The 23,846-nt window shown below is 36.2% G+C and overlaps 4 protein-coding genes and 1 non-coding gene across 5 annotated transcripts; 2 read left to right on the top strand and 3 right to left on the bottom strand.

Annotated features, from left to right (window-relative positions):
* Positions 1-580: 580 nt before the first annotated feature.
* Positions 581-4,434, bottom strand: LOC110764881 (Late embryogenesis abundant (LEA) hydroxyproline-rich glycoprotein family). Its single transcript, XM_021967924.2, has 2 exons — positions 3,542-4,434; positions 581-1,039 (listed from the first exon to the last, which is right to left on the bottom strand). The coding sequence occupies exons 1-2, from the start codon at positions 4,238-4,240 to the stop codon at positions 953-955; spliced, it is 786 nt and encodes a 261-aa protein (XP_021823616.2). The 5' UTR covers positions 4,241-4,434; the 3' UTR covers positions 581-952.
* On the top strand, positions 2,376-2,447 carry TRNAQ-UUG (transfer RNA glutamine (anticodon UUG)). Its single transcript has one exon. It is a non-coding gene; the product is annotated as a tRNA-Gln (tRNA).
* Positions 4,435-6,394: 1,960 nt separating the features above from the next.
* On the bottom strand, positions 6,395-12,128 carry LOC110764843 (protein-protein interaction regulator family protein). The gene is made up of 10 exons (XM_021967885.2): positions 11,910-12,128; positions 11,699-11,809; positions 11,437-11,499; positions 11,108-11,269; positions 10,903-11,016; positions 9,298-9,369; positions 7,998-8,081; positions 7,788-7,888; positions 7,339-7,423; positions 6,395-7,076 (listed from the first exon to the last, which is right to left on the bottom strand). The coding sequence occupies exons 1-10, from the start codon at positions 11,985-11,987 to the stop codon at positions 6,687-6,689; spliced, it is 1,260 nt and encodes a 419-aa protein (XP_021823577.1). The 5' UTR covers positions 11,988-12,128; the 3' UTR covers positions 6,395-6,686.
* Positions 12,129-14,473: 2,345 nt separating this feature from the next.
* Positions 14,474-16,954, bottom strand: LOC110764860 (WRKY transcription factor 72A-like). The gene is made up of 5 exons (XM_021967899.2): positions 16,605-16,954; positions 16,345-16,482; positions 15,845-16,210; positions 15,628-15,741; positions 14,474-15,371 (listed from the first exon to the last, which is right to left on the bottom strand). Exons 1-5 carry the CDS (start codon positions 16,902-16,904, stop codon positions 14,613-14,615), a joined length of 1,677 nt encoding a protein of 558 aa, XP_021823591.1. The 5' UTR covers positions 16,905-16,954; the 3' UTR covers positions 14,474-14,612.
* A 3,103-nt stretch (positions 16,955-20,057) lies between these two features.
* LOC148298127 (uncharacterized) lies at positions 20,058-20,808 on the top strand. The gene has a single exon (XM_088249828.1). The coding sequence runs from the start codon at positions 20,077-20,079 to the stop codon at positions 20,806-20,808; it is 732 nt and encodes a 243-aa protein (XP_088105954.1). The 5' UTR covers positions 20,058-20,076.
* The last annotated feature ends 3,038 nt before the right edge of the window (positions 20,809-23,846 follow it).

Genomic DNA, 23,846 nt, shown 5'->3' with positions numbered 1-23,846 from the left:
GAACATTCCTCATGAATATGGAGTTACTTTTTTTTAATATTTATATTTTCGATGTACAACCTCCATTTTTTAAGTTTAGAATATAGGTGTTTGGAAGTTCTTTTATAAGCAGCGCTTCTTCTCATAATCGCTTTCAGAAAAAAAAAGAAAAAAAAAAGAAAAAAAAAAGAAGGCTTTATTATAAGCTCATTTTTCATTAATGATTGTACTTCTAGAAAGGACATTTGGAAGTGCAATATGCTTCTAGTATATTGCATATTGCACAATATTGCTAGGTCTAATTTTGATTATATCAAGGTGCAGGCATCCCATGCAAGCAAAGTAGTATAGCAAGAATGAGCCACACTTTTCCTTCCCAATTTTTCTTTATTTATTTAAAATTTAAGGAAGTTTCTATTTCTATAAGACAAACAATTTATGAAACCGCAACCACGGCCACGACCATGACCACCAAGAAGAGATTAGCCAAACCCTAGACTCAAATATTATTTGCATAAACCGAACAATAAAAAAGAAAAGAGAAAATAAAAAGTCAAGAAGAAGAATAAAAGCAAAGGAAACACTACGTGGGAAGAGAGGATTATAGCCAAATGGGGCGTGAAAATGCATTATAGAAAGAAAGCGGCAGTTTTTACACTTTACACGCAGTTAGCAGCTTTGCCCTCTCCAAGTCTCCTCCAAGTGAAGAAACCAAAACCAACATCATCATCTAAAACTTGTGCAAAATCTTGGAACCCAAAATTTATAAACTTTTCCTTCCCTCTTTGCTATTCAACTCTACTACTGCATTCACTTGGGGGCTTTTGTTTACCCCTCCTTTTTTTTTTTATAACCTTTTTACCTTTTCATTTTTCTCCCAATTTGAAGAGTGAAAATTACAAGAAGAATGAAAAAAACTGTAAAACTTGGGAGAGTGGGAATTTGTTACTGTTAAGTGAAGTGAGAGGGAGGGCTAGACACTCAATCCATCAAATCCACACTGCTTGTAAGTAAGAGACTGCTTCCTTGGACTTATAACAATTGCACAATCCACGGACACCTGCACATCAACTCAAAAACTTTTAGATCCACCGAAAATTTTATTAGCCCCAAAAACAAAACACAAGAAAAAAGATAAAGAAAAGGACAAGAAAACAAGCATAAAGAAAAAGGCTGTCTGCACAAGCAAATAATGCCAGCATTGTGACTGGACCAACATGCACCACCAAATCACATATAATGTAACCCAGCTTAAAAACATCCTTAAACATTCATGTTGTTTAGTTAAATATAAACCTTCTTTTCCTACACATTTATTCTATTTTATGATTTAAAACAAGAGTCCGTCACACAAAGTCGCACCGTGTGTTCTCGATCGTGTTCATTTCACCATAACCCCAATGCTTAATCACATACATAGGATCAACGTAAACGCACAATGCACAATGAACGCTTGTTATCGCGTTAAACTCACAATGCATAATGAACGCTTCACATCCCCAAACATGACTCCGACATCATTTGATTGAAATTTCACCAAACATGACTTTATACGAAATATAAAAAACCTAAATATCAACTCAGATTGGAGAAGCAGCATGTTAAGATTTCTTCTTGCTTAAGTTTGCTTAATGCATGCCACTGCCAAGCACAAATGGTGATATGTAAAGGCTCAATTCTACCTCAGGCTGAGCTGAGACCCCAAAAAAGACAAGGCTGGATCCTATCTGACCTGACCTGTCACGCAGCTAAAATTTCAAATGAAATTAAAAAGCCTAAAGACCACCACCGAACGAAAACCCGAAAAAGTTTAAAGATAATTCTAGATATCTAGATCAGCTTCCAATTGTCCTATTGTGCATCCATTATTATCCACACCGTTGAAAATGAGTTCACCATGTGGGCCCACCCATGAGGCTCCCACACAAGCAAAAGTCACATGGCGGGGCCGCAAAGCTTTCTTGCTCCCCAGAAAGGCCAATTAATCTTTGCCTTTTTCTTTGGGTCTGCAAAATTAACCATTTTCTTTCTTCTTTTCTGTTCCCCGTTTGGATTTTACTATTTGAAAGTTCCAATGTTCACACACAGTCAAGACAGAATAACAGAGTAAATGTAAAACAATTATGTAAAAATTCCTGCAAGCATATTTATATGTTCTGAATATTTGTCCCTAGTCAATTATGCACATATGCTGATAATAATAAACTATATCATACAGAAATTAAATATACAAGTCACTGAAATAAATACCCAGACATGGAACATGAAATAAATACCAAAAAACATACAAAAATGTCATGGAAAATGAGGGGTAAGAAAAAATTACTTTTGAAGCACAAAGATGACCATAAAAACACAAAACAAAAAGCTCAAAGCAAGGCTACAGAACAACAAAGGGTTCCATGGTGTAGTGGTTAGCACTCTGGACTTTGAATCCAGCGACCTGGGTTCGACTCCCGGTGGGACCTATTTTTTTAAAACTACAATTTATTCCTTTTTACTCTTAAAACATCTCTTTCTTCCCTATAAAAATCACAAATAAAATTCCCATAAAAAAAAATCGGAAATTAAATAAAAAGAAACCCACCAGAAAACAATGAAAACAAACTAATATAAAAAGGGCACCGACCCAAATATCCAGGAACATGCTTCACTCAAACCTAAACCAAATGGCACGCCTTAACCACGCCTTAAAGTCTTAATCACTTGGACACATTGCCAATTCTCACAAAATTTATACTAATTACTTATAATAATATAGGCAATGATATCCCCGGTATAGGTAAGTTTTTCCCGTGTTGATCCAAAGATGCATGTGACCATTCATAACTCTCAAACAAAACTTATGGTCAAATAAATCTACAAGAAGAAAAGGCTCATGGCATCATGTACTTCTCATATAATTGGCGCGTCCCAAAAAAACGGTGCTTAAAAATAACGCAATTACCACGGCCGTTATTATAGAAAGCCAAGCTTTCTTTCATGCCCATTTCTCTCCCTAGGCCCCCTTCTCAATATGCTTTTCCAAAAACAACCCACATCACGGAGTTACTATATTTTGCAGAAGAAGAAAGAAGAAAAAGACAGAAATTCTGGAAACTTCACGCGAAAACACAGAAACCCATCTAAGAAAATTACCAAAACTACAAAGCCAACAAAAATGACAGTGATGATTTGGAACAAAAAGAACAAAGCAGGTAGGAAGGAAACAGTTAAAAATACAGACAAGTGAAAGGGCATTGATGCAAAAAGGGAAAGAATATCCGCTTCACAAACAATATCAAATTGCATTTGCACGTTAGCCAAAACAAAAATTTAATAAAACCAACCCAATTTAGGGGGAAAAAAAAGGAAAAAGAAAAAGCAGAGTGAATGGGACAGGAGATAGTGGGCTTCTCAGTGATTTTTTTACTTACAGAGAGAGGAGTAAAAAACCCAAAGCCCCATATTTTCTTTCCAGCCAAACAGAATTTAGAGCGAAAATTGGGGCATTATGTATTAATCTAAGCACCGTAATTAGAAATTTCGGAGACGACAGATGGTGAGAGAGGGAGATACTGACCTGAACGCCAGGGGAATCGAAGTTCAAGACGCGGATCTTGGCGCCAACGTCACCCAAGACCCTGAGCTCGACGCGGTCGTTGAGCGAAGCGTCTCGGATCAAATCGGCGGCGTCGGCCTGAAGCAAATTGACTCGATCGACGGAGATGGTGGCGACGACTTGCCGTACAGTGTGCGCGTCCTGGAAGAACCCGGGCACGGTGGCCTTGCCCAATGGGATCCCGCGGTACATGACGGTGAACCTGGACTCGCCGTACCTAATCCCGACCTTGTTAGGGTTCACGGCGGAGAAGAGCATGCGGATGCTGAGGGAGAGGGAGGCGGAGGTAGGGTTTTGGTTGGGGTCGGCGGTTGCGGCGGCGGCGGGTGTGGGATTGGGTGAGTTGATGCCCATGTACTGGACACCGACTTGCTGGAGATCGAACTGCGGCTTCTTGGGCTTGACGGCGAGGATAATGACAAGTACGATGGCGAGGACCAGGAGGGCCAGGAATGAGAAGAGTAGGAAGAGGCAGCAACAGCAGCCTTTGAAGGAGGCTGAGGAGGAGGAGGAAGATGACGTCGTTGGGTAGTACGGGTGGTGGTTACTGTTATGGGGGTTTGACGACGACGGCGGTGGTCGTGGAGGTGGGCCCCGCGGTCTGTGCTCGCCGTTTGCGGTTCCATTCGGGGTCGGGTTCGGGTTGGCTCTTGATGTCATTTTGTTTGGTGGGTTTTTGGAGGGTTTTTTGCTTACTCGGTCACTCACTCACTCACTCTCCCCCCCTCCCACTCTGTGTGTGGCCTCTGTTTCTTCTTCTCTTCTTGTACAGTGTTTGTTTGCTTGATATTGAAGAGAGAGAGGAGTGAGAAGAGAGAGAGGGGCGCTTTTGGTGACTTTGCTTGAGAGAGAAATAAAAAGGCGGACATAATTTACTTTGTTGATGGGGATTACTGTTGCAGGAGGTACTGCACTTTTTGTTTTTTATTTTATTCTATTTATTTATTTTTGCATTGTTTGTCCGAAAAAATATTTGCAAAGAAAATCCTTTCCAGATTTAACTCTAAAAAAGAATATATTATTAAAAAAAACAAAAAAATAATTTACAATTCAGGGACGTCTCCAATTAAAAACCCGTGTTTTTATAATTAATATAAAATTTCAAAATTATAACTTTTGTTTTTGCCACATATAGTCCTGCACTAATGATAAGAAAAAGACTGAATTATAATTTTGGTAGTCAATGATTAAGTATGCATGTAACAACCAAGTACTTCATTAAATATTGTGGCTTAGTTGTTTCTCAGCTCACATTTAAGGATATTAAACTTCTGGAGGTTAGGAGTTATATAATTATTCAAAATTTGGGGAGATGTTTACAGTATGTTTGGGGCTCTTATGCAATTTGAAAAAGTATTTAACGATGAAATTGCAATATTAGACTTTAGTTGCAGCAACTTGAGCAGAAAAACTCTCTTGTAACGGGAATAGCAATAATGCAATTACGATTTAAAAAGTTATTCCGTGTGTCATTGCGCTTGGCCGGAATAGCAAAAGGTATTATTCCTGTTGTATGAAAGTCTCTCTCCAACTTGACACCTCGTGCTTGACTAGATTAGCACTTAATAAGTCGACACTTCATGCTTTTGTAGACTAAGTCTTTGTGCTTTTAATTAACACCTCATGCTGGAGTGAATTGCTTATCTCAACCTTCATAAATCAATTTGGATTTGATGTTTACTATTTGTGTGCCACCTCAGTGTCTGAATAAGAACAAGATGAGTTGTGCAACCTCCAAGTCATGCTTCTCTAAGCAAACTATATAACTTGGAGAAACCATAACTTTAAGCTTATTTTGAGAAAGAAAAACACAGTCAAAATTGTGGTTAATTTATGACCGTCTGAATTACGGTGTCTGTGCCTTCATACATTGAAGTAGTTAGGACCTAACTGGCAATAAGGCCCATGCGACCACCATGGCAGTAAAGCATCATTAGAAACTCTGGTGAGGATTATAAAAGCTATTGTGTTGTTGTTGCATAACTATTAATGGTAATTTGTTCTTCTATGATTTGTGTACTCTCTACGGTTTTTTTCAAATATTGTACAGTTGTGATCCTCGCTCTCACCTCTGACCATAAATAGTTGTTTGCTAAGCCTTGTAGCTCACCCTTTTCCATTTCATTTCATATTAGATCGGACTAGAAGTTGACTCACTTTTGACGTTTTGGTTGTGAAATAGAAAATATGGCTGCCATTAGAAGACCTAAAATGTGGTACTTTAGGAAACATTATGTGCAAACCAACTTCTGTAACGATGCACTAGACTAGGAACTATTATAGTTTTAACTTTTGGTGTAAATTAGAAGTAATGGAAAAGGAAGTGTTTTTATGCAGGCATGACCTTACCCTACCCAACCCTCCTCCCGGTTCAGCCTCCACCTCTTCTTGCACTGTCCAAAATGCCACCATTGTGGTGTCGGGGGGCGGCAAACTATAGTATGAAAAAAGTTTATTTCTTTACAAATTAGAGATAAAACGATAACTAATTACTCTGTTGTACAGATTGGTATGGAGAGCAAGTTTATTTTTTTTTAGGTGAGACCCAAGGGTATCCACCGCCGACAGCAGTGACTAATCCCTTTCGCCGCGGGAGCTCTCTCAATGGAGGTAAACGGCTGGCCACGAAATGCGCTCCATTCCCATGGGCGGGGATCGAACTCCCAACCTCATGGTTAAGGAATGAGGTGAGCTACCACCACACCACATCTCATGGTTGGAGAGCAAGTTTTTGAGTTCAAATAGAATGTTGAAAGAAGAAGAAAAAAAAAACTAATGTCAGATGTATAAACATTATACGAATTGAGCTTTAAATTGTGGCAAAATTCCTTGTGCACTTCATTCCCATGCAAAATATGCACTAACAAAACAAATAATCCATCCCCAGTCGCAAGCAACAACTATACTAAAATCTATAAGACCAAATTTTTCCCTTCCGAAATACACATGCATGCGAAAGGGAAGAATGGAATATAAGTTAACTCTAAAGCACAATACATAAAGACACACCAATAGAGAAACTGCCTGACAGGAGGCAAGTAAATGAACTACAGAAATAAAATAGTCCTACGAGAGTCGACTTACAAAAAGAGGTTCGATGGTTGGTCTACTCAACAGCATCCGCATTTGGACTGGTATTACCTGCATCTGGTTTAACTATTTCATCAATCCTCCGGCTGTTATCATCAACATCTAGCACATCATCAATCATGTAGTCCTCTGCTACATTGATATCTTCCACATCATCCTCATCTTCGTCGTTGTTGCTTCCATCAGGGATCTTTCTTTTCTTGGGGCCATGCTCAAGCCTATGTGTGTCCAATTCTTTGTCCATTGTTTCCTGTAAGTTCATCACATCATTGTTTGCTTTCCTTGGTTTCCTTGCATTTTGCCACCTCTCCAACTCCTTTTCAGCATTGGCAATACACTGCTCCCCAATCTGCTTCTGGTACTCAGTCAGTTCCTCCCTTCGTGCAGCTTTCCATTCCAGAAACTCCTGATATGCAGTTTTGAATGAGAATAATCAAGCGAAAACTCTAGCAAAACCATTTGTGCAGCTTTCCATTCTAGAAAGTCCCTATCAATGTAGAAAAAAATTCTGGCCAAAAATTTCCATTGTTATCTTATTGGACTGTAAATCAGGATCGCACTAGGGCCACCCTTCATGAACTTCTCATAACTCAAGCACAAAATTGAATTCACGTGCCCTAAAAATAGTAAAGAATGACCCGACATTATCTATGTCACAAGAAACTCACCTTTTCTTTTCGCTGCTCAGCTAACGTAGGATCCTCATCCAATGGTTTCTTGGGCAGATAATATATTGGAGGCTCTGCCTTAGTCCTGAAAAAGAACACATACCAATCAAAATTGAGTAACAAATTATTATAGAGGAAAGTTCTAATTAATTCTACCTAACAACCCACAACAATGGCAGGAAACACCACTCATCAGGTTGCTTCAACACTACTATTCACATGAATAGAAACTTATCTTTGTCCCAATAAAATGTGAATATGGACACTTTTTGGACCAAAATTAAAAATAACCTGCAAAAGAAAAGAAAATTGTGAGAGAATTACATTAGAATTTATATTCTTCTTTTTTATAAGAACATGAAACTCTCAATTGTCAAAGATGGTAAGCAAAGATATGACACATCAAGGAAAACAACAGCAATATAAATTGATATTGGAAACCATTTTACCTTATAAAATTGCAAAGTTTTTTATTATGCTCACTCCACTGAAGAAAAAGCAGTTCCAATCTCTTTTCTTCCGTCTTGGCATTAACACGTGCCCGCAGAGTCTAGCCAAAAATAAACACAGGCATTAGAGAATAAGGTTCGTTCTTCAAACAGAAGTTCATTTTCAGGTTTGACTAGTAGAGATCAAAGTATCAGAAATTGTAAACAAACCAGATCTCTCCTCCGCTTTTCCGCAATTTGTTCACGCTCCTGTTGCCTTAGTTTTTCACTCTCTTCACGAGCTCTTTGCTCAGCCTGCATAAAGTAAGACAAATATTACAAGTTTCATCATTAAACTGAAAGTACTTGCTAAATAAAAGGAAAAAGGAAAATGAAGAAAAATAGCTTGAAACGAAATGCACCAACGACAGGTCTAGATATACAAGCACATCTATATAAAATGGATAATGTGTACCATAAAATCCATATAATATGCAATTAAACTATAGCAAATTTTCATTTTAAAGTCAGTTATTCACAAAAGAAAGAGAAAAACAAAAGGCAAAACAAAACTATAGGTTAAGTTCCAAAGAGATCAGAAAATCAGGTGTGTCCTGTACAATTAAGACTGTTCTGAAACTCCAATATGGAATCAAAAGAAATGGTCCCTGTGAGCTGACAGGGTGCATAAAATGGAATGCCTAAGTACCCCAACTGGGACCACCATAGTTCTTTTTTCGTTTGGATATGAAACAAAATAAGTTTACAGAGAAAGAAGAAGTACCCCAAAAAAAAAAGGACAAGAACAGAATCCCACGCAGCAATTTCTTAACACCCAGCTAACTCTACAACCCTTGCTAGGCCAGAAAGTACACACTATTTCTGATTTCAAAATATCCATTCATGTTTATCAAATTCCCACGTGTACAAGCACCTTTCTTTAACTATATTCAGACAGGTTTATCGACTTGGTAACTCCCCAAAAATCTGAGAGACAAGAATCAAGCTAGATACAGACGGCCTTCATAAATTGCTACTCACAAGTGTACACATTGTTTAAGTTTTAAGAGTGGGCAGGAGTGTATGTGCACATTCAGACTTGCATAGCATAATAGATATCCAGACAAGAGAAACCTGAATGCATAATAACAAAAATGCACAATAGCTCATGGTCCTTTTAAGAAAAAAAAATTGAAACAATGGAGGTTAACACTTTTTTTTCTTTTTCATATTACCCCATAGCTCTCACAGCTTTAGTTGAGCATCTTTCTCTCCAAGGCCTTGTCTTCAACACACACGAGATTAAAAAAAATATATAGAGAGGAAAAGGCTGTCCCAACATAATCTTGGCCACCATTACTAATTTGCGAATATAAAATGGGAGGATCGTAAGGAAGTTATTTTTACAGATCATGGATATATACTTGCTACAAACCATTTTCATACTCACAATTTGAAAACAATTTGATGTTTTAAAACCAAAACACAGTCAAATAAAACAAAGTATAATAGAAGTTAATTATATACTCACTCTTTGTAATGAATTTGATCTCCGCATGAACGCCTCTGTTCCTGAAAGTTGCATGTCCTCTTTCCTGAATTTCTGCAACAGTTTCACACACAGGGAGAATATATAAGTATATGCAATTTCAATAAAAACCAAACAAAATTGACGTTTGATAACTGGTTATGGAAAAAAAAAATCAGTCGGAAAATGATGGTTTTTAAATAACAGACAAATTGGTGGCTTCCTTGCTTCATCTGTTCAATATATGGTGACTGTAAAGGGTTGAAGAACATCCCTTATGCATACTGTGAAGTCTAAAGGAAGACCTAAACATGTGAACGCCTAAATCCGTAATTGGTGTACATTATTTCATTGGACACCACATCATTGCAAACGATGCCCTGCATCTACCATACATGGAATGCCTATATAATAATAAACATATAAAAGCAGGTAATGGAAACATATGTCATCAGTGAAAACTGATGGTTTGTAAACTAAAAAGACCAACTAGTGGCTTCCTCGCCAATCTCCCCTTTCTCATTTACGTTGGTAGCCAAGGAGGTGTCGGGAGGGAATAAATTCACAAGTAAATTGGAAGAGTGGTAGCTAACGTAAATATTATTTAGGTATTCCAATAGGCAGTAAATCCACATGTGGTTAAAGTATAGACTGAAGAATCTAGTTGTGAAAGATCTTGAACTGGTATATTGTCTCCCTTGCCAACATGTTTATAATTCCTTTCCATTGAGTTGGAATTTTGATCTCTGTAGAAATATGAATGGTTTGTGAGAAAGTGTAACTTTAAATTCATATAGACCGAACAGTTGGAATTTTGAGTTCTTAGGTTTATTTTTGTGCAAGTCTTCTGTTAGAAGGTTCATTGAAGAGCCATTTATTTCCTTTTCCAGTCCCTCTTCTATCACTTGAAAGGCTAAAGTACTGTGCAAAGGCATGAATTCTTGCAGGAATTATAGCTCATGAGAGCAATACCTTTTTTTTATAAATCTATTTAACGGATGAGACATAGAAGGATCTTTGAAAATTAAGGTCTGGAATGGATTTTTGCAGACCAAAGTTTGATTACCTCTTTATGGGCTTTGGTTTCTCCTGTATTTTACCTCTTTAGGGGATTGGTGGGTTGATGTCACTCAAGGTTAGCTTAGACACGATGTAATTTTTATTTTTTTTGGTACTCAGCTGGACATGTGTTAGATTCAATACCTCTTTATGGGATTGGAGGGCTGATGTCACTAAAGATATTGTATAGCTTAGATATGATGTAATGCAATTTTTTTGTTTTCTTAGCTGGACATGGGTTAGATTTGACAGAACTAAACCTATGGGACTTAAGGAATGGACAAGAGGAATAAAATAACAACTAAATGAAAACAGACAGAGCGAGAGAGAGAGAGAGAGAGAGTAATTGTTTTATGCGTCAAATAGACTCCCAACTATACGGAAACCATCGAAAATATTGGTAAGAACCTGATAACAATTTTTAAGAACAAAAAGCCTAAATGAAGATGTTCTTACTAATAATCCATATTAAAAGTTTGCATCATAACTAAACAAATTAGTTCAACCACTGGGTGCTGATCAAAACCAATAAAACTACTACACACATACCTCTAGAGTCCCCAAAAGTTGTCCTAGCATTCTTTTGTTCCTGTTAACCAAGCTGGGATCCTGTTCTTTCGGCAATACTCTTGGAACATGATCTGCTGCTGGAATTTCAAAATCCTAACCAAAAAAATAAAACAATGAAAGTAAATAAAGATTTATGGTCCCAGAGCAACACTCCTCAGGGAGACGAAAAAGACTTCAAAGTTACCTTCTTTGCTGCTCCGTGATTTCCATCCCTCCTTGACCAGCCACTTTGTTGGGAATTGGGCAACTTCCTATCACTCTGATCAGCTTTTGCTTCCTCATTTGTATCATTCTTCTTCACATCCTTGGCCTCTTCAGCATTTTCAGTGATTTCTCCATCCTCCACCTTATTTCCAAATCAGGATTTTTAAAGAATGTTAGGAAGACGAACGAACAAACCCTTTATTTCATATAACCATGATTTTTTCTAATTTCTCAAAATTCTAACAACTACCAAAAGAAAAGAAGTAAAAAAGAACATAACTAGATTAACCACCATGCAAGGGGCCTTACCTTGACAACAGCTGATGAAAGCCGGCGTTTTGCAGGAGGTTGATCCTCATCAGGCCTATCTGCCTGAAAAGTCAATTTAAATAAATTAAGAGACAAAACACAAAGCCCAATTAACAACTCTAGATTTAAAAAAATGATTATAAACGTTATATGAACCTAACTTTATTGAGACAAAATGCAAAATTTCACAGTAACTAGTTCCCATGGAAACAGATAGAGAACAAACGAAATTGAAATTGAAATAAGCAAGTAGGTAAATTACGGGTCGAGTAAAGCCTCGCGGACGAGCACCATTAGCGGCAAAATTGCGAGGACCAGCAGCCGCCAAGCCTCCCTTGCGAAGTCCCCTAGGGTCTCGAAGCCGTTCCGTAATCTGAAGATTTTGAAACAAGCATATAGCCATCAAAGTGAAAACAGTAATATTTTTTTTTTTACATATAGAGAGAGAGAATTGTAGAGAGAGAAAAACAGACCTCGCGCTGTTGGCGTTGGAGTTCATCGATCTCCTTACGGAGCTCCTCCTCTGTTTTCTGAACTGTGGCGCTTCCCATGAGTCGAAGAAGAAGAGTTTGTGTTGCGTTTACAGCAAAACCCTTGAGGCGCGTCCAGTTTGGGTTGCCCCAAATTTTGTCACTCGACTGAGAATTATGTATTTCTGAAGCTGCTAGGTTCTGTTTGGATTTTGGGTGGTTTCAGTTGTGCCCTTCCTATCCCTACCTACTAATTTTTGGGAAATTACCGCCTCTAGTAAATACAGTTACAAGAAATTTTTTAAAAAAAATCATTTTGATTTGTATACTCATCATATCCATTCCCTCTGATTGGATGAGAAAAAATAATTAGGAATTTAGCAACCTTCCGTTTGGATGAGGGAAAATAACTCGGAATTTAGCTAAAAGTCGGGAATTTAAGAGGAGAAACTGACAATTCATTTGTTTGGAAAGTTAAGCGCATAATTTATTAAATGACGCACGGAAAAAATCGTGGAAATTGGAGCATCAAATTCCCAAGTTTAATTTCCATCAAAATAGGCGTCATTTCACAATTTCCATACATTTACAAAATTTTGTCATTTACAAAATTCAACATATATAAATCCAAATACTAAAATCTTCAATTGCCGGAAATTGAAATGATAGAAATCTAAATTCTGTCATTTTAGAATTCTATGTAATTTTCAATTCTTTCATCCAAACGAAGGGGTTGGAATTTTTTTGGGAAATTGACTAACATAATCATTAAACATTAACCTTAAAAAAAGTACTCACTTTTTTGTTTAATACAAGCGATATTGAGAAAGGGGGGAATCGAAATTAGGGCCTCGGGTGCAAAGTAAATACTCTTAGAGTCTTAACCAATTGAGGTACATCTTCCCCTTATCTTGGCGATCCTTAAAAAACCCTAGGCCCCATTTCCCAAAACAACACCCTTAATGTCATTTTCACTTTGAGGAGGGAGGAAGCCACTATTCTTCCTCCCCTCTCCCCTTATTGCTTCCTCCCTTCTACCCTCTTCCCTCATTTTTACAAACAGAAAGTTTCTCTATTTGTCTTCATTTTATTATGATTTTCCTCCACCCATACTGTGGCTGCGTCTAAGCATCAGATCTCCACCACCATCCTTTTTTGCAATTTCTTTATGTTTGGAATAAGTCACATAGACTCTTTAGGTCTTCTGTTTAGTTTTCAACTCTCCTTTTTGTGAGAATTTTCCACCTCTCTTTTGTGAGAGTTTTATTTGTATTCAGGCTTGGTTTTTTCAAGCTTTATCCCTATTTGATTGTTATGATCAGTTTGCAAACTTAGTTGGGATACCTATGCCAGAGTTTCTTCGATCATGCATGATTGTTAGTGAAGGCACACCAGATTGTCTTAATTTTGATATTAGATCGTTTTATTATTGTAATGGCCCTTTGTGTCTAGTGGCTTCTTTTGCTGAATTATGAATGCAATCCCAGAATTACTAAATTACCCATTGTTGGTAAGTAAACATGCATGAAATCTATGGAAGCCACCAGAAAAAGCTTCTATTAGTTTTGAGAAGGAAAACACTAGTAGAAAGAAGCATAAAAAATAATGTTTTAGTATGTGCAACGTTGTCATAGCTATGGATTTGACTTTTTTTTTTTGTGAAATCTGGTAGTATGATATGATTGGGATTATGATTGGAGTTTTTTTTTTTTTTTTTTAAAGATATGGAGTTTCTTTTTGTGACACTATTGTTCAGATATGAATTTTATTTTGTCACGATGTTATACCACAATGTATAAGGAAATATTTTTGCTCACCACTTTAACCCAAGTTGTATCCTCACTACCCTTCTCAACACTTGACACATGTTCATGGGCCTAACCAAAGTTTGCTTTGTATTTGTGCAACCATGGTTATGCTCATGAATACGTGTCAAGTATTGAAAAGAGTAATGATGATACACTTTGGGTTAAAATGGTGAGCAAAAATGCTCTCTAATGTATAATGTTTGCCCCCATTTTCCCAATATTATATATAAATTTAATTGGATGATCGTGTGTGTTAATGTTGAATGTCAGGGCTACAGGAAGTTTGTGCAAGAGCTTGGCATTTGCAAGGCTTTTAGCTAAATATTTTTCTCAATTAACAAATTGAAATTTCGTGTAAAACTCAATAACCAAAACAGCATTTAACCCAGTGACTAAAGGCTCTGCACGTGAGTCACTTAATGACAAAAATTCGGTATAAATCTATAAATTGTAAACCTTGTGTTATACAGTGGTCAATTTGGCTACAATTTTTTTCAATGACCAAATTGAAAATTTATATAAAATCCAATTTCCAAAAAAGTATTTAACCCTTATCTCTTTTAAGTACAATCCTTGAATTTACACCTCAAAATGAACTCTTTGGATATTAATGAATCGCTTTAAGAGATGTACCCAGATGTGATAATTTACTTTTCTTTTCCCCCTTCTGTATATTACAGATTTATGCTTATGCATGGGAAGAATGTGATAATATTTTATTACATGAAAAAGTCCATCACATATAGTATTAATTTTAATTATTACGTAGAACAGAACCAAAATCTAGAAAGAAAATGGCACATATATAGTTCTTGTATATATACCCATAAATTTCTCTTTGCACAAAGGTATTTATTAAGATTACATAAAAACGAAATGATGATAGTATTAAGATTTATTATTCTAAGCTGTTTTTGCGAATGGGCTTACCATTGGCTGATAGGGACTGGTGATCAAGGGCCCAATTGTTGCTAGCAGAACTACCATTCTCTCCTCCATCCCTTGGACCAAAAAGATGATTAGCTGTATGGTTCTCCTTATTAATGAGGGATGTGATAGCAGCTGCAACAGCAACCCTAAATTTAGGATCTGAAGCAATGGCAGTCACATTCTCAGCCAATGACATATTATTTTCTTCCCCTCTCCAACTTCTCTGATCTTCCACTCCAACTCCTGATGATCTGGAAATAGTGCTGTTAGCCAAAAGATGGCTGGTTATAGAATTAGGGTTTTGATAACTACTTGCAGATCTGCTTGTGCTCATCATCCAGTTACTAAAACCTGGCGGCGCTGATGAGTGTGACGAGGAGCTTCCCATGGGAATGTTTTGTGGTGTATTGTTGTGATCATAAAAGTTGTTTGTGAGGTCAAGAACAATTCCTTTGGAAGGGTCATGAGGATTGATGGTTCTAAATGAGGAATGAGATGAAGGGTTCATCCTGTGATCAAAGCCATTATAGTAATTAGGGAGGGATGCTTGGGTGTAATTAGAGGCTGTTCCATCTAAAAGATGATGGTTACTTGAATCTAATAACATGAATGAAGCTGCTGCAGAAGCTGTTGAAGCCATGGCTGTTGCACCCACAGGAAGTGGATGGTTATGTGTTCCTTCATATGTTGTTATGAGTATGGACATGTCCTCTAGGCATCTTTGGACCTATAGTATACCAAACAAAACATCCAAAAAGAGATTAAAACTTTTTTATTTATCTATGTTATTTAAGATAATCTACTGCTATTTATAGTCTAAAGTGCATATTATTTTGCACAGTTATACTCACTCGTAGAATGAGTGCAAAATGATAAACTCGGAGTGTGAACAACATTTCTTAGAAGAAGTATCGACAAAAAGAAATCGATATTCAATGCCATTAATCTTACTAATTAAATACTTAATTTATATGCAAATTTACCTGTTTCCTAACTGGGCATCCAGGAGCTACTGTGCAACGATAATAAGCTCGTGGGCATGGGTTTCCTTTTGCAATTTTCTGTCCGTATTTCCTCCATTGACACCCATCATTCATCTGAAATATTTATTATCTTAATTACTACAATAATTATATGCATGAAGATGAAGCTATATATACTCAACGTATATGTATAGAAGAAGTAACTAATTATACTCACTGTGGCGGATTCACATCTTGCTCTAACCGAAACCCTAGCTTTTCTGTTGGGTTGGGAAGCAACGTGACTCGAAATTCCGGCCAATTCGGTTCGCTGAAGCTTGTTCTGCAGTAGTGATGATGCAAGACTTGAACTTGTCAATTCTTCCTTCTTGTTGGTCTCTTCTTTATCATCATCTTCTTCTTCTCTTCCATGTAATTGAATATTGGTACTAGGGCTGGTTTGTAGCCTCAGTGACAACCCTAGTTGACTCTCTTTCATCATATCTTCACGTGTTGGTGATAATGGAGATCTCTTTGGAATCGTCTTGGGTCCTTGAACAGCATCGGGATCATTACCATCAAGTGATAGAAAGGTTTGAGGATCCTAAATCAATGAAATTCAATTTTATATTAAATAATAAATAAAACAAGGCCAGGCCTGATATATAATTCATCTCTAAAGGGCGGAAAAACAAAAACAAAATTAATAACAGCATAATTAAAATGGGATTAACGTACCTTATTTTGGTTTCTTTGGTGAAGAGCCGTAAATTTCATTTGGAGATCATAATAATCTTTCATGGTTTGGTCCACGACCTTCCTCAAAACTTTGTTTTCTTCTTTCATGCGGCTCATCTCCATTTGTAAAACGCATAGCTAGTTATAAATTAATTATATACATAATAGTAGTTAGTTAATTTCGCCAATTATATATTAAAAATAATAATTATAATTTACAAGGTTGCTATGTTTATACATAAAATTCAATTTATACGTACCTCTTGATCCGTCTTCATGTTATTCTCCTCCAAAGATGTTTCTACTACTGAGGCATCATCTTCAACTTCCCCAGCAGCGGCTTCTGCTGCTTTTTGGTTGTTATTCTGTGCTCTTGGTTCTTGCTCATCCTCCTTCTCTTGTTGTGCTCCTTGTTCAATATCATTGTCGTCGTTGTGATCTTCCTCTTCCTCTTCCTCTTCGCCTTCGCCTTGGTCTCCGGCTTCTCCTTGTTTTTCTTGTTTAGAATCAATCTTGAGTGAGAGATCAATATCCAAGCCCATCTCCTTCTCTCTCCCCATTGAAGTAAGACAAAGTTGCAGAATCTCTCTCTCTCTCTCTCTCTCTCTCTCTCTCTCCCTCTCTTTCTCTTTTAATGCTGCTTTTGAGGCACCGAAGTCAATTCTCCCGTCTCAAAGACTTATTATTAGACACACAAGGACGCATCTAAGCTTTGACTTTAATTGGGCCCTTAATTTCACTTCCATTAATTAAAGAGTACAAGAATCCCCATTCCATTTTAATATAACACCACTGACTTGGACACTTCGATACATATTAAAATAGGCGCTCATCAAGGCGCAAAGTCGATTCAACCCCGCCCACCCAAGTCCAAACTATACTCTTTGTTTTTATGAATATAAAATGATCATTTGCTCCCCTCAAAAACAAAGAAAAAAGGGTCACATTTGCTCTCATTAAATAAATTTAAAAAAGAAAGCAAATTAACTATGTTATGATTTCAGACAGATAGATATGTGACCCACTATTATATCACCGAAATTATCATAAACTTAACCGATTCTATAGTCCGGTAGGTGTGGGGAAATGAATACATTAGATAATATTTTGTCAAGTTTCCAACGTGAGACTTTACATTCTTCAACAAATTAAGAATTCATTAGTTTTTTTTGTAAAACCTTTATTATTAGGAAAATACTTGACTCTTTACATTTAAGAAGTCATTCCTCCTTACAAACAAATCACAATCTCACATGTGTGTAGAAGAAGCTTTTCTTTTCATAATTTTAATGAGTTATTTTTACATATATATCATACTGTGATTGGTTTGTAAAGAAAAATAACTCTTTAATTTCAAAGCGAAGCCATGAGTGGTAGTCTACTAGTAGATGTAAGTAAATAAACTGCCAAACAAGGACATAACCATGAATTTTTTAATTGGTAGGTTAGCTAAAGTTATTAGCTTCAAAATCTAATAATCAATTTATTTTTTTTTTGTACTTACAATTTGTAGTCTTTCTATAAATAAAAGTATACATTAAATCATATCAACCACGCTATAGTTCATAATTCTATTGACTAATTATCAATAAGGTTTTTTTTTATACAATCGATATTGGGGAGGGGGAATCGAACCTAGAACCTCAAGTACAGGGCTAAATACTATTTTTTAATAAGCTTTAGCATAAAACAAATATATATTAAATGCAACCAAATAAACACATATTATCAAAATGAAAATATGTTCAACAATATAATTGAAAGTGTGCATATTTTAATGTGTATTTTTATTGATCTCTTGCACCTAAATTCATAAAGAATTAGAATTTTTTTTACTTTAATAAGTTACTACATACTTGACTTGAGTATATTTAAAACAAGTTAAATATATAGGTTTGATTTTTTACTACAGCCTACTGTAGCCGTTAACCTAGCTGTGCACTTTCAACAGGAATGATAAAAATGTGCATGTATTGCCTATGGACCTGGAAACCCTTTTAACCTACTTTAGGCAGCCGCCTAACATCTAGTTCATAATAATTAACGCCGTTCTGGCCATGCCTTGCACATCACATTATTATTAATTCATGCAAAGCATTTTCATTAATTATGTTTATTATACGTATTTATACATGTACCAAAATACGTATGATTAATACTATATATATGTACATAAATACACGAATGAATGTACATGCAATGTATATGAAAGTGATGATGACCATCTTCTTATAAATTATTTGCATAACATTGGTCGTCCTTTTTATTTTCATACATCTCTCAGAATTTTTTTAATATTCCTCTAGAATTAATCAGAGACTTATTGTTTTATTTTTTTTATTTGGTAGATCAATAAACTGTTCATTTGTTAGATATCATACTTTTAAAATCAAATAAATCAGAAACCATTTAGTAATATATCTAACTATATATGACCATATATACGTATGAGTTTTTCTACATCAAAGATGACCTTCTGAAAGAAAAAAAAACACACATCCTAGCGCTACTCAACAATATACTTCAACGATTGGACCCGTCTACATTTTAGGTCATTTTTTATTCCTGAAAAAAATCATTTAGATCAGACTTGTATGATCATCTAAAATGTACCCAAAAAGCGCAGTTTGTTAGATAAAATTCAAACAAAAATGTGGATAATCAAATTGCAAAACAATTTTCGGCTTAGCTAACTTTTTGCATGAATAATGAAAGAGAACCTAAGAGTTGAACGATACAACAAATGTTGATACTATAGGAAGCGGGCGGACCTAAGCTTATACTGGAGTGGGCTCCAGCCTAGGGGAAGATTTATAAAGTATTGAACATGGTTTAAATGTTATAAGCTTTATTTCTACTCTAATAAATATTAGCCCACTCCTAAAGCATATAGGAAATAATAACATCAATCCAAACCTATATAAATTCACCGGAAAAATCATTGTAAGTGCTTCAAATTGCCCATTTGCTGAACTGGTGTGCAGATTACCTTATTTCCATTTTCAACATTTAAGTAAATGTCTTTGTCCTTTTACTTTCATTTATTTTTATATTACTCCATTTACTTAAGTTTACAATGTAAATAAGGAAGTACCCCCCATTTGGATTCAAATAAAAATACTAGAAAATCAAATTCTCACCAAATCCAAATATGAAAAATCGGTTTTAGTGCAAAATACGATTTAGGCTAAAAATGATGGCTCATTAAGTCAATATATACTTCATATTAAAATCGGGTTATTCGCAGCAATGGTCCCTCAACTATACCCGTAGTTACACTTTGGTCCATCAATTCAATTATTAGTTGCGGGAGTCACTCAACTAGGTGCTATGTTGCACCAGTAGTCCCTCCGTCAAACTCTGTTAAATTTTCTGTCAAAAATGAGGGTAAATTCGGAAATTCATCCACAACCCTCCATTGTCGCAACCCAATCCTTGCTTCTCCTCTCTTGTACCAAAATTTGGGCAGAAAAAAGAAAAGAGAAAGACAACTCAATTGCTTCTCCTCCCTTGTACCAAACTCGCCACCCAATCCTTCCTCCCACCCCAACCCAGCACTCACTGTAAACCATCAACCATAAACATCCATCAATTTCTCTGGTTTTATATTTTGATTTTTCTATTCGATTTTAGGAAGGTGTAAGCATCTATAAAGCCATCCACGGCAAATACTTGCACCACAAACGCAAACGAAAATTGTTCTCAATTTCTTTAGCTGCCACGACGCCATTGATGGAAGCAGACGAAGTAATGGAGCTATATGATTCTTACTGGTTTCAGCTCGGAATCTTCGAAAAGCAACCAAATTCATCAAACCCATCAAGGATTGAAGCAGACCCGGTTCTTGAAATTGAAGAAGAACCATCAAAACCAGAGCTTTTACGCATCCCGACCCTCCTCCGTACCAGGTCCATGAGCGACGAATTGAGCTCCAAAACAAGCTTCAACTTCAGCTCCACTCCCTCACCAGACTCAGTCCTCCACAGACCAAAGCTCTTCACCATTCTCTCTGGCAAGGAAGCCACAGAAGTTGAAACCCCAATACAGAGACATGTCGAAGAGTCGCCAAAGAAGATTACGAGACGGAGGAGGAAGAAGAAGAAGGGTGAGAGCAAGAGCTTGACAGACCTTGAATTTGAAGAGCTAAATGGGTTTATGGATCTTGGTTTTGTTTTCTTAGAGGAAGACAAAGAAGATTCAAACTTGGCTTCGATCATTCCTGGGCTGCAAAGATTGGGGAAGAAGGACGGCCAAGATGAGGTCTTTGACGAGTCTACAATTCCAAGGTCTTACCTTTCTGAAGCTTTGAAGGTGAGGGATCAAAGAAAGAGAGAGAAGCCATTGATGAATTGGAGGTTTCCTGCGTTGGGGAATGAAATTGACATGAAAGACAATCTCAGATGGTGGGCTCACACAGTTGCTTCCACAGCTGCTAATCGTGAATTTAGCCCGCCTAGCCGCTAGGCGTGCATAGGGTTTCTTTTGTTCTACACCAATGGGGTTGCAAATTTTAAGTTCGCTCAGAGAGAGAAAGAGAGAGAGAAAGGGATTGTTGTGGAGGAGAGGGAGGGGTTGTGGATGAATTTCCAAACTTACCCTCACTTTTGACAGAAAATTTAACAGAGTTTGACGGAGGGACTACTGGTGTAACATAGCACCTAGTTGAGTGACCCCCGCAACTAATAATTGAATTGATGGACCAAAGTGTAACTACGGGTATAGTTGAGGGACCATTGCTACGAATAACCCTATTAAAATCCCATAAAATCAAGTTTTCTTATTTGATGTGTAAGGAATAAAAGCCGCCAAAAATTATCTTGAGAAAATGAGTATTCCAAAAAACTATTTTTCATGCTTAGTCAATATTGCACCTCCGCTAAAAAATTTATGGGTCCGCTAGTGGCTACACCCACAGAGAGCAAACATAAACAAATTTCTTCTAGCCATCCAAAATGCCATATTTGAATCTTGAGAGCAAAGAGGAAATACCTCTCCTCCTCTAAAAAATTTACCAACCTATCTTCAGTAGGTTCTTCAATCTTGGTAAGTTTTTTTATTTTATATATATTCAATTTCCAATTTTAATTGTTGTTAAGTTTTTATGATTTAGGGTTAGTGTGAAAACTTTTGGAGACTATTGATATATATTTTATTTTTGCAACTTGAATTATTAATTAGCATATATGATTTTTTTTAAGTTGGACAATGTATTTGATTTAGTATTTATTTATATTTTGTACTTCTTTATGTTATATTTGCTTGTAATGTGGCCATGTTTGATTTATAAAATTTTATTTACATTTTTGTTTCAAGAGAAAAAAAAAGGCTTATAATAATATATCTCCTTTATAAAAAAAAAATATATATATATTTAGCCTACCCCTATAAAAATTCATGAATCCGCCATTGCCTCTATATATTATACATCACTATAAAATGCTCATATTATTTATATTGAGAAGAGACTGATAGAGATCCATTTTGGGAAGAAAAAAGAGAGAGAGAGAGAGAGAAATTTTTATTCTTATTTTTTTGTCAAAAAGAGAGAGATCCTTTTTGGTAAGAACCAAACAGGACCGCATGTGAATTAATAACATCAGAGCCTGTTATGCACAACAAACAAAGCATCCCTAATAGCTATAATTTTATGGGTAAATATATTGAAACAATTGCTTTGGAGTGATAGGAGATTCTTAATGTGATTTCAACTGCTAGCTATCACGTAATAAGTTGACATAACGCAAACCATTCGCTTGAGCACTCTATAATGTAATCATCATGACATGAACCGTTTATTTTAATGTACTGAATCAAGGATTATCGTTGCAAAAAGTTCCCTTCAAGGGATTTAGCCAATTCATTATTATCGTGAATATTGTTTATCAAAAATACTTCGTCTATTTATTGTTTAGCGAATTTTGCAAAGTTGATCTTTGAATGAGAACTTTAAAATAAATGTTTTGGATCATGAAGTACACTGTAGAGTATGCGCCGAAACGAGTGGTTAACACCATATCAACTTACTAATTAATTAGCACTTAATCACCGTTGTATACGACTTGCATTTAGACTTTTGCTAATTAGCTGGATCATCAAAAGTCATTTCACATTGAGAACTAACTACTAATGAATCGATCGACAAAAGATATAGATATATTAGGGCATCACACTATATATAATTATATATTATACGATGCATTTAAACCTAGATCCAATTTGGTCTATTTTTATTTTAGAAAACCAAATAAAATAACAATTTTCTGACATGATCTTCCCCGGTGGAATATGAGCCTTGTACGAAATCCTATAACAAGAGAAACCTTGGGATCAGATCTTGAATTTGTCAACTAGAAGACCTCCCACTTCTCCCGATAGACTTGTATGTATGTTTATAATAATAAACTTGTGTTATTTATTTATTTCGTTTTAATTATCCTATATCCACCTCCTCCCACGTTAACTATGAAGACTTAAATAGATGACACAATTCATGGTGTGTGCCATTTTATTTGCCTCTTTCTCTGCTATTCACAAACGTGTCTTTACTGACAGTCTTGAGTCTTATACTTGGCTAACTGGTTTATTAAGGTTTATTAAGGTGGGTGAAGTTGAAATTTCATAATTGGCTAACTGGTTTATTAAGGTGGTAATTCCTAGCATTTGTTGTTCTACACTTTTCAGGTCTATGAACGACCAATTAGTTTGCTTCGTCTTGGAGGTAGGGATAACAATGGGGCTAATCAGAGATGGGTGGCCATTCACATCCCCAATTTCATTAAGTTTCTTCCCCATTCTCGTCTTCATAACCTTAATATTCAAATCGATGAGATTAGATTATATTAGAACAGGTTCCTGCTCCACCCCAATATAAAAACACGAATAAAAATAATATTTTGAACAAGAAAAACATAAGTGAGATTATATTATACTAGGTTAACAGACAATACAAAAGGAGAGGGTTCGGGTTAAGGATTAAAATATCATCTCCGCCACGCCCCGGATATTATACCCAAAAATTTCCTTAAACCCCGTCCCATACCCAATTTGTATCATTTATAACGCATTAGGATCGAAACCCCGCAAAGACCCTAATCCAGAGAGAATTGTCAATCTCTAGTTGGACCTTGCCCAGAACTCGACTAACAAATTTAATGAAAAACTGAAGTACAGGTTGGAAAGTTTTCCCAAACTTGTTTCCTAAGCGCCTTGTACATTTGAACTATATAAACTGTCACGTTCCTTCATATCTGGGTCTGCATTATTTTTTAGTGACCTTATAACATTTACTTGCATTTTAAAAGTCAAGTGTGTATAAGAAAAGACTTGGATTTTTGGACCTGCAGCTGTCGAAAGGAGATGATCATGAGAGACCACTGTCAGTGGAGACTGAAGACTCGTGCAATGGCAACAAAAGGTCTAGCCCTCATGATAATTTATTATATTTTATTTTGGTTTTTGGTAAACTCTAAAAAATTATATTTTATTTATATGGAATTTATGAA

The sequence above is a fragment of the Prunus avium genome, chromosome 1 (assembly GCF_965620075.1).
Source record: "Prunus avium chromosome 1, drPruAviu1.hap1.1, whole genome shotgun sequence".
In the NCBI taxonomy this organism is placed as follows: domain Eukaryota; kingdom Viridiplantae; phylum Streptophyta; class Magnoliopsida; order Rosales; family Rosaceae; genus Prunus; species Prunus avium.
This window is presented reverse-complemented; position numbering and strand designations above follow the sequence as displayed.

Coding starts and splice junctions, on each gene's coding strand:
- LOC110764860 (XM_021967899.2), bottom strand. CDS start 16,904: ATGGGGAGAGAGAAGGAGATGGGCTTGGATATTGATCTCTCACTCAAG. Junction 16,211..16,344: donor ACCAAAGAAACCAAAATAAG/GTACGTTAATCC, acceptor TCATTGATTTAG/GATCCTCAAACCTTTCTATC. Junction 15,742..15,844: donor CAAGATGTGAATCCGCCACA/GTGAGTATAATT, acceptor TAAATATTTCAG/ATGAATGATGGGTGTCAATG.
- LOC148298127 (XM_088249828.1), top strand. CDS start 20,077: ATGGAAGCAGACGAAGTAATGGAGCTATATGATTCTTACTGGTTTCAG.
- LOC110764881 (XM_021967924.2), bottom strand. CDS start 4,240: ATGACATCAAGAGCCAACCCGAACCCGACCCCGAATGGAACCGCAAAC. Junction 1,040..3,541: donor TCGATTCCCCTGGCGTTCAG/GTCAGTATCTCC, acceptor GTTGATGTGCAG/GTGTCCGTGGATTGTGCAAT.
- LOC110764843 (XM_021967885.2), bottom strand. CDS start 11,987: ATGGGAAGCGCCACAGTTCAGAAAACAGAGGAGGAGCTCCGTAAGGAG. Junction 11,500..11,698: donor CGCGAGGCTTTACTCGACCC/GTAATTTACCTA, acceptor TTGACTTTTCAG/GCAGATAGGCCTGATGAGGA. Junction 7,424..7,787: donor AAACTTTGCAATTTTATAAG/GTAAAATGGTTT, acceptor GTTCTTTTTCAG/GACTAAGGCAGAGCCTCCAA.